The 10,000-nt window shown below is 42.5% G+C and overlaps 2 protein-coding genes across 4 annotated transcripts in view; one reads left to right on the plus strand and one right to left on the minus strand.

Moving 5' to 3' along the window:
- The window catches only part of notum1b (notum, palmitoleoyl-protein carboxylesterase b), a 15,278-nt gene extending 10,401 nt beyond the window's left edge, over positions 1 to 4,877 (plus strand). The window contains exons 5-11 of the mRNA XM_083655721.1: positions 1,074 to 1,132; positions 1,921 to 2,023; positions 2,872 to 3,063; positions 3,570 to 3,667; positions 3,844 to 3,991; positions 4,211 to 4,258; positions 4,449 to 4,877. Of these exons, the coding sequence (XP_083511847.1) occupies positions 1,074 to 1,132; positions 1,921 to 2,023; positions 2,872 to 3,063; positions 3,570 to 3,667; positions 3,844 to 3,991; positions 4,211 to 4,258; positions 4,449 to 4,791 (991 nt within the window). The 3' untranslated portion in view covers positions 4,792 to 4,877. The remainder of the gene's footprint in view (positions 1 to 1,073; positions 1,133 to 1,920; positions 2,024 to 2,871; positions 3,064 to 3,569; positions 3,668 to 3,843; positions 3,992 to 4,210; positions 4,259 to 4,448) is intronic.
- Positions 4,878 to 6,078: 1,201 nt separating this feature from the next.
- The window catches only part of tmc6b (transmembrane channel-like 6b), a 36,071-nt gene continuing 32,149 nt past the window's right edge, over positions 6,079 to 10,000 (minus strand). For 2 of the 3 annotated variants that reach the window (XM_083656275.1, XM_083656276.1), the window contains exons 19-21: positions 8,625 to 8,703; positions 7,784 to 7,870; positions 6,445 to 7,615 (exon numbers count right to left, since the gene is read on the minus strand). In XM_083656275.1, coding sequence (XP_083512401.1) covers positions 7,601 to 7,615; positions 7,784 to 7,870; positions 8,625 to 8,703 — 181 coding nt within the window. In that variant the 3' untranslated portion in view covers positions 6,445 to 7,600. Of the gene's footprint in view, positions 6,154 to 6,444; positions 7,616 to 7,783; positions 7,871 to 8,624; positions 8,704 to 10,000 lie in introns of those variants that run through there. The other variant, XR_014553557.1, reaches the window with a different exon arrangement.

Consider the following 10,000-nt stretch of genomic DNA (forward strand, 5'->3'; position numbering starts at 1 on the left):
CCTCTTTCTCTTTTGCCCCGCTTCAACATAGGCTAAATGATAGAAGAATCATTATGACTCCTGATGTTCCTCACACCTGTAGTTTTCTGCTTTTAGAAGTCCCGCAGATCTACCTGCTCACCAGCCCCTTTTCTAACAGATCTACCTGCTCACCAGCCCCTTTTAGAACAGATCTACCTGCTCACCAGCCCCTTTTAGAACAGATGTACCTGCTCACCAGCCCCTTTTATAACAGATCTACCTGCTCACCAGCCCCTTTTATAACAGATGTACCTGCTCACCAGCCCCTTTTATAACAGATCTACCTGCTCACCAGCCCCTTTTAGAACAGATGTACCTGCTCACCAGCCCCTTTTAGAACAGATGTACCTGCTCACCAGCCCCTTTTATAACAGATCTACCTGCTCAACAGCCCCTTTTATAACAGATCTAACTGCTCACCAGCCCCTTTTATAACAGATCTACCTGCTCAACAGCCCCTTTTATAACAGATCTACCTGCTCACCAGCCCCTTTTATAACAGATCTACCTGCTCACCAGCCCCTTTTATAACAGATCTACCTGCTCACCAGCCCCTTTTATAACAGATCTACCTGCTCACCAGCCCCTTTTATAACAGATCTACCTGCTCACCAGCCCCTTTTATAACAGATCTACCTGCTCACCAGCCCCTTTTTATAACAGATCTACCTGCTCACCAGCCCCTTTTATAACAGATCTAACTGCTCAACAGCCCCTTTTATAACAGATCTACCTGCTCACCAGCCCATTTATAACAACAAAGATAAAGCCCTCAAAGTGTCATCATAGCCATATTGCAGGTTTTGCTGTGCTGTCAACCAATAAAACAAACGTGATAATAAGTGGTTCACACACTTCTCCTCTAAATTATATAATATAGGGATGGCATGCAGTGTTACAAAGGAGATGGTTTTTGACCATTTTTATTTCAAGGGGCATCCCAGCGCATCCCTCCTCAAATGGACTACTGGTTGTACCAGTGGTACCTGTACCACAGGTTGAGAACCACTGGGTTATACTATTCCACCTAACAGCATTGTTCTCTCTCATAGGTTCATCCCCTATTGCTCCAGTGATGTGTGGAGTGGAGCCACAGCAAAGACAGACCCAAGTAAGACACGACAGACAAGTGGCTTTACTGTGCAAGATTCCAATCTATGGCCAGGATTAAGAAGGAGAAGATGGATAGACAGATATATATAACAGTAGAGAAGAGGAGTGTGGGAGTGGGCAGGAAAGCTAATAAGACAGAGGTCTTCTGAACCAGGAGCCAGTTGTGTTCTTTTATTTTCTGCACTTTCATGGTTAGCCTGCACCAGGGGCGGACTGGGATCATAATTCAGGCCGGGCATTAGATACCAAGCAGGCCAGGCCAATACGGGCCGACGTGCGTGCCGGCATCCGAAGGGCGGCGGCGAAAAATTTGGGCCGTTTGAAGCTCAATTTGGGCCGTTTGAAGCCCAATTTGGGCCGTTTGAAGTCAGATTTGGGCCGTTTGAAACCCAATTTGGGTCGTTTAAAGCCAGATTTGGGCCGTTTGAAGCCCGATTTGGGCCGTTTGAAGCCCAATTTGGGCCAAGTCCAATTTTACAATGAGATGCACCCACTTTAACCCTGAATAAAGTAATAAAACCACTAGTAAACCAGTAGGCGGCGCCTGGCCTGCTGTTCAGTGAGTGGCCTGGCCTGGCCTGCAAAAAAAAAAAAAAAAAAAATTTTTTTTTTTTTTTTTTTGCAGGCCAGGCCAGGCCAGGTCACCGGGCATTTGCATATGCAGTCCGCCCCTGGCCTGCACAGATAGGGTCTGGGTTCCTCTGAGAAAAAGTCTGTGATCATAAATACATTTCATTACTATGTGTGGCTCTGTGCTCATTTGGACATGTTGGTGTGTGTTCTCAGGTGACTACGCCTTCATGGGCTCTCTGATCATCAAGGAGGTGGTGAACGAGCTGCTGACTAAAGGTCTGGACAACGCCAAGGTTCTGCTTCTCGCAGGCAGCAGGTCCGTTCAGCGTGTGTGTGTGTGTGTGTGTGTGTGTGTGTGTGTGTGTGTGTGTGTGAGGGGGTGTGTGTGTGTGAGGGGGGGGGGGGGGTGTTGTGGCAGCACTCCTTCAGTTTCTGAAAATGTTTAACTGAGCTGAAGTCCATGCAAAAAGCAACGAGTGTGACGGTCTCGAGAGACCAGTAACTCCATTCAGAACATCAAGTGAAAACAGACGGTCACAGACTAACAAGATTCATCCTTTTGTTATGCTGCTCCATGGACTTTCTTATTCCAACTGACTGTCTAATGATGGTGAACATCAAACATAAGAAATGTATATAAGAAATATATGAAACTACATGAAAATCTAATGTTCTACTGCATAATAATCCAATAAATATGACAATGGTACAAATAAACTTGATGACACTTGATGACACCGTCCCCGGATGTGGAAACTACAGGAGAGCAGGCTGAGAGAGGTAAATAGAGCAGCTCACATTTATGCCAGTATCATATAATAAGGATATGAGCCACTGTGCAGCAGAAAATAAGCTATTTACAGGACGTAATGCACGCTCAGCAGGTGCCCCTACCGCCTCTGTTCTAGCTCTATAATGCTTCATTTTCAGAAAATTCTGTTCAGGGTGAATTGTAAAACATAAATACAGCTGGAAATAAGGTCCAGGTTGTAAAAAGAAAAGGGAAAAAAAAAAAATCCTTTAACACTATTTTCATTATTTCAAATGTACAAATCACAAAATATATCTCAAAATGGCTTCTTTCAAAATGGCTCTGCCATGTTTGCTTCTCTGCTACTAAAAGATAAACACTAACGGCCCAATCTCGTCCTTCCTCCCACCCAGCGCGGGCGGTACGGGCGTCCTGCTGAACGTGGACCACGTTGCTGAGCAGCTGGTGTCCCAGGGGCACCCAGGGGTGCGAGTCCGGGGATTGGCTGACTCCGGATGGTTCCTGGACAACAAGCAGTACAGATTTACCGACTGTCTGGACACAATCAGCTGCGCCCCAATAGAGTCCATAAAGAGGGGGGTCAGGTAAGAGAGATGGGGAGATGATTGATGGTGTTAGTGAACAGGATGGAGGCAGGGAGGGTTGAATATCTTCTAAACCAATTATTAGCTTTTATGTGATACTTTCCTGTTGGGCACACTGGTGGAAAAAACTAGTAAAGTAGCAATACCATAATGGAAAAATACTTAATTGAAAGTAAAAGTCCTTCATTCAAAGGTTTACTTTAGTAGAAGTATACAAGTATTTAGCAGTCAAACGTACTGGTCCCTTTTGTAGTGTTAAATTATTGATGCATTAACCTGTGAGTATTTTAACCTTATTCTGCAAAGTAGACCTTGTTACTATAGCCATCAGATAAATGTACTAAGAGTAAAAAAGTACAATATTTCCCTCTGAAATGTAGTGGAGTAAACGTATAAAGTCTCCCAAAATACAAGTAAATAAGTCAAGTACCATTACCTCAAAATTGCACAGTGTACTTGAGTAAATGTACAGTACTTTGTTACTCTCTCCACCTGTGGTTGTGCAGGTACTGGGGTGGGCTGGTGCCGGAGAACTGCAGACAGGCTCATGTGGGAGAGGAGTGGAACTGCTTCTTTGGGTATAAAGTCTACCCCACGCTAAGAAGTGAGTGAGCGCGAACAAGTGTTTTCTTAAAAGGCGGATGGAGGTAGAGATCGATGCTTTGATGCAGGCTTTAAACTCCGACTAACTGTACCATGTGCTGTCGTGCAGTGAATAATAATATAATAAAATAATAATATAAAAATATAATAATAATAAAAATACCATGTGCTGTCCAGGCCCGGTGTTCGTGGTGCAGTGGCTGTTCGACGAGGCCCAGCTGACGGTGGACAACATCCACTTGACGGGGCAGCCCGTGCATGAGGGCCAGTGGAGATACATCCACAATCTGGGCCATGAGCTGAGGAGCACGCTGCGGGACGTCCCGTAAGGCAGACCCGCACGCACGCACGCACACACACACACACACGCTGTACACACACACACACACACACACACACACACACACACACACACACACACACACACACACACACACACACACACACACACACACACACACACACACACACACACACGCTGTACATACACACACAAAGAAGTGAATGTTTTGCTGACCGTTTGATTCTGCGTTCTGAATGACAGGGCGATGTTTGCTCCAGCCTGCCTGTCTCATGAGCTCATTACCAGAACGTGAGTAAATGAAACAATCAAAACTTAGATCATCAATACACTCTTTGTATATATCTTATCTATATTGATAAATAGATAAGACAGACTTGGGATATATATTCTTGGGAGTTGGCAGTGGACTATCATAATAAAGTGATAGCTGCTATCCCTTCTTACCTCTCGCTTCTAATCCTTCTGTCTCCATCTGCAGCTACTGGATGGACATTGAGGTGAAAGGAACCTCTCTGCCCAGAGCACTGCATTGCTGGGATCGCAGCCTCCAGGACAACATCCACGTCAATGGTAGTCACGGCAACCACAATCACCGAAACCACAGGGCCCCGCCCACCAGGGGCTGCCACCTGCATTTGATTGACAGCTGCCCGTGGCCCCACTGTAACCCCACCTGCCCGACCATCCGTGACCAGCTGACGGGACAGGAGATGAGCGTGATCCAGTTCCTGAAACATCTGGGCTTTGACGTGCAGAAGATGGCCCAGGAGCAGGGCATGGACCCGGGGAAGCTACTGGGCATGCTCAATAACGGCAACTGACCCACAGCCCCAGTAGCAAAGTAGAGCATGAATGGCCACATAGAGTAGCGATTCTAAACATTTTTCATTATCAAGGAGATTAATCGACTACACAATGATGAGATTTTGTCTCTCAGACCCACATCTGGGGATATTTCTATTGCCAGATGTGAGTTTGTCCATGTAGAGATAACAGAAACCACAATCAGAACAGTTATTCTCTGTTAACTTCTTGTAGAATAATGAATGAAGTTTAAAAATTCATCAATTTGCTGGGGACCCCCCTAGAACCCCCCCTAGAACCCCCCTAGAACCCCCCCAGAACCCCCCCTAGAACCCCCCTTACCATTCTACAGAAAATAAGACGGTGCTGAACAAATTGAATGGAAGGCAACAGGAAGATGGGAACAAAAACAAATCAGTTTCCAAAAGACATATTCTTCCTCTATCAACAAACAAAAACATGAAACCAACTCAGTCTTTTGAGAACTGACTGGCAGACTTTGAAGTGACTGATCAGTTCATATTCTTGACTCAGATCCAATCAAACCAGCATTATGTAAAAAAAAATCAAAAAATCATGTTTGAGGTGTTTAAATATTTAGATGGGATCAATTTCACATTGGTTTTGTATATCTATCCTGGTTTTAAAGTATAGACGAAGATATATAGATGTTATTATTGTGAGACACAAATATATAATTAAATGCAGGTACAGTAGGTATATATATATTTTAATGTGTACATGACATGGAGACTGCCATAGTGTGTTTGAGTTTTCGATGGGAAAGCACTGGATTGAAAGTAATATCTCACAAATAATTTTAAGTATTCCCTCCAGCTACAATACTTGTGTGTAAAAAGAGAGGAACAGACATTTGTGGGGATTTGGTGCCCTCTTCTGTCGACTCTAAAAATCACAATCCTAAATCAGTTTGTGGTGCTGTTGTCTCAACCTCTCACCCTATTATGCTGCTTTTTGTTATTTGGGAAAATATGAGAATTTATTGGGTAATGTTTACTAATAAAGGTAACTATATAATACAGGTACAAAGATTAGTATTTGTTCTTCAATCCACTTTAAAGTGCTTGTATATTTATTTTTCGACTCCAACATCTTTGATGGGCGTTATAGTCGGACACAATGAGTAATTGTAGGTATGTTTCCTCCCTGTTTGTAAATACATGTTCATAAAAAAACTAAGATCGATCGATCTATTTATCTATTAATCGAATTATTATTGATATTTTCTTGTGCAATGGCTAAGCATCAGCAGTGCTCACACATGGACACTAATAAATACACAGTGAGGTGATAATAATTTAATTAAAAAAGTATGTTAAAAACTCTTGAAAACAAAGAGCATAAAGGTTAAAGGAACACTCTGCCCATTTTCAACCAGCTTTGTATCATTAGAACATCAGTAGTATATCAGAAAACTGTAAACTGTTTTGAAGTCTGTCATTTAATTTGACAGTTATTGAGTGTTAAAGTGTGGACCAGTGACATCACTGGTCCACACTAACTCAAATGAATAACTCATTAACTCAAATCAACTCTCAATAACTGTCAAACTAGATGAATGATGAATAGTTTGACAGTTATTGAGAGTTGATTTGAGTTAATGAGTTATTAATTTGAGTTAGTGTGGACCAGTGATGTCACTGGTCCACACTTTAACACTCAATAACTGTCAAATTAAATGACAGACTTCAAAACCGTTTACAGTTTTCTGATATACTACTGATGTTCTAATGATACAAAGCTGGTTGAAAATGGGCGGAGTGTTCCTTTAAGTCAAACGGAGACCTGTTCCAGGGTCGGGAGCTGAGAGCATTTCCTATATTAACAACACAGATGCCTACAGAACACCCACAACATCCACAGCTCACATACTATGGCATACAGTTGAACTTGATAAAACAACTAATGATTTAAAAACCCAATTTAAAATGACACTGTACAAAAAGACTACATACTAAAAAAAAATTATACAACAGAAATAAAATAACCTATTTGTTCACAGTTGGTATGAAAGTGCTATTAGGAGAGATGAGTGAAGACCAGCTGGTTCAGCTAGACTTATTAAAACAGTCAAGATACTTTTCTCCATCTGTCTTTTTTTTCATATTGAAGCCACGCCAGCTGACAGCATTTTCAAACTCAGCAGCACAGCTTGCCTCTAACTGGCAGGCCACCCATAGGGGGCGCTGGTGAAATTCAGCTGGTAAATTCTCTCCTCCCCTCAATTTCTTTCTCTTGAGCCATCCGATCGATCCAACTTACAGCTCATCGATCCAACTGGCATTTCTCAGAATATTGGCCTTAAAAGCACATTTGTCCAACTTCACAGTCCTCAGTAGTCAGTACCAAGGGGAGCCACCTTCTCACTCCTCAGAATGAAGGTCTTGTTATTAACACAAAGTCGCTGGTTGCTTCTTATGGGGATGTTGGCAGTGGCATATTGGCAGTTTTCCATAATGCTTCAGTGAAATACTGAAGTTTCTCTATGGCAGTGGTTTCCCCTCTGACTTTTCTCTTCTCTGGTGGTCCCTCCTCCACTTTATCCCCTCACTCGCCATAGAAGCGGACGACACCAGAGGGATGTTAAAAGTAACAAATAAATAAGACGTGAGGATTCATTTTTAGGGAATTTCCAAATCGAAACAGTGGCAGGAGTGGGAGCATATCCAGCTTGCCTCCTGATTCCATTCCAATTATATCCACGCTGGTTTAAGAGGACAGGTTTCACTGCTCAAATGCTGGAAAGATCTCCAAACCTCAGTGCACAGAGAAGCGGGGACTGGGAGGCCCTTCTTTCTTGGGCTCTTAACTGCTCGCGTCCTGGAAAAACAAAACAATGCAAGACTCTGATTGGATGGACTGAAAGAGGAAGACTCTGATTGGATGGGACTGAAAGAGGAAGCCAATGAGAGAGAAATAGCTGCTGTTGCACAGATTTGCATTAGAAGCGCTGTGGTGAAGCCGAGCAGCGGAGCGGTAAGGACTGACCTGGCTGGTGAGGCGGCGAGGGGAGCTGCGCTTCCGCTCGTGGATGCCCTGGAGGCGCACGATCAGAAACTTCTTATCCTCTCCCTCCTGAACACAGAGGAACAAACATAGGGAGGTAAAGAGCAGGGTGGGACAGACGGTGACAAAGTCAGTGTTGGGCAAGTTACTTTCAAAATTGTATATAATGTACTACCTATACTGGTTACTTTCATTTGAAAGTAATAAGTTACTTTACAATATTACTGTGTGGAGAGTAACTCGTTACTTATTACACTACCTTCGTAAATACGTTCACCAAAATAACAGCAGTAGGAGAATGACATCCCGTAAAAGAATTTCAACCATCCTGAAGTCAGTGTAAACTAAACAGTCCAAAATTCTAAGTGTTATCCTTTTCCTTTGTTATTGTCATCTATAGTGGTTATTTGCATAAAAACACAGTTTGATTAGGAAATTATTGTATCTTATTATTGTATCTTAAATATGTGCTTTGATTTAAAAAATATATATAACTCAATTTGTAACTTGTGTTACTTGACAAAGTAAGTGATATAATATTGCTGAAATCCTATTGGTAATAAGTTAGATTACTGAGTTAATGCTAAAAGTAATATAGTATTACCTGTAATATGTTACTTTTGTAATGCGTTACCCCAACACTGGACAAAGTTAAACACTGGCTATGACCAAGGACAGATACATGTTGGAGAGAAAAAAAGAAGCGCAAAAGAGAGAGTAAGGGTGTAAGTAAGCCTGACAGTGTCAGTGGATCCCTGACAGTGTCAGTGGATCCCTGACAGTGTCAGTGGACACGGGCAGAGCAACAAAGGTGTTGTCTTACATTTTCTATCTGCTCCTGGAGTAAGCTGATGATCTTCCTCTGACCGTCCACCACCTGAGAGTGGAAGTAGATGACGATCCTGAAGGAAAGGAGAGACAAAGAGAGTGAATCAATATAACCAACACAGCTCTTAGTAATAACGCACTGTGATACTTCATTGAACCCCTTCAAGTGACACTTCGCCAGAAAAACAATACAGATTTATTTGACACATGATCTCACACATATCCAAAAACTGTAAACAGTTTTGCAGATATTCATTTGGTTTGACAGTTATTGAGAGTTGATTTGAGGCAGTGATGTCGATTCAGAAGGCACTGAATTAGGGATGCCGGTGGCGACTAATTTCCCCGACGTTTAAACGGAAATTTGAATGTCTAGTCTATAAGTAAGAAACCACTCAGAAAACAGCCAAAACTGAGCGCAATTTAATCTATCAGGTTAACACGTTGTCTGAAAAAATAGTGTGTGTTAATTATGTTCGTCCTAATCATCAATATTCACAACATCTTGTGCTGTTTATGAACATTGCACATCAGAAAACATCAACAACTCACCCCAGCGGCATGTATTCAGGCTAAATATAGTCCATTTAAGTTACGAAAGCCTTTGCATTCAACAAAGTTGAGTGGAAGCATCTTGTGCAGTCATTCATTACCTATGAGCTGCATTATCTTGTGTGGCTAACGTGTTAGCTTGTCTGGCTAACGCGTTAGCAATGCCATAGCGTCCACATGTCCTTGCGTCCACATGCCTGTGCTGAATGTTGGTTGAGTGGTTCACGTTATATGCCAGTTTTATCTGACAGCCTACATACATACAAGCGTATTTTCATTTACTGGATCAAAATACTGCCAAACTGCGCTGGCTTTATGAGATGCCATCTCCCTTCGGGTCCTTTCCACTACATTACAGCCAATGCTGCTCCACTCCCACTAACCCATACCTGGTTTGTTTACATCCGGGCAGCATGAGGAGGAGGGGGGCTACAGTAGTGGCTGGTAAAGACGCAACAGCTCCCACCCGCATTGTTTATTATTATGATGATAATTGAATGAATAATGAATAATAATTTAATTATCGTTTAACCGACTAGTATTTCTCGTGCCGACTAGTGAGGGAGTGGGCATTTAAACATTTAACCGACCAGTCGTCGGCATTCCTAAACGGAATCATTGGGTTGTATTAATTACAAGTCTTCTGATGACATCACTGGCATCAACTGAACTCAAATCAGCTCTTGATAACGGTAAACGTAAATGAATGCAAAACTGCAAAATAAATCAGCAATGTTTTTTTGGTTTAGTGCCCCTTTAGGTCAGCTACAGACCAGCACCCCTAGAGCCGACACTGTGTGTGTGTGCGTGTGTGTGTGT

This window comes from Poromitra crassiceps (assembly GCF_964638095.1).
Source record: "Poromitra crassiceps genome assembly, chromosome: 19".
NCBI classification, from domain to species: Eukaryota; Metazoa; Chordata; class Actinopteri; order Beryciformes; family Melamphaidae; genus Poromitra; species Poromitra crassiceps.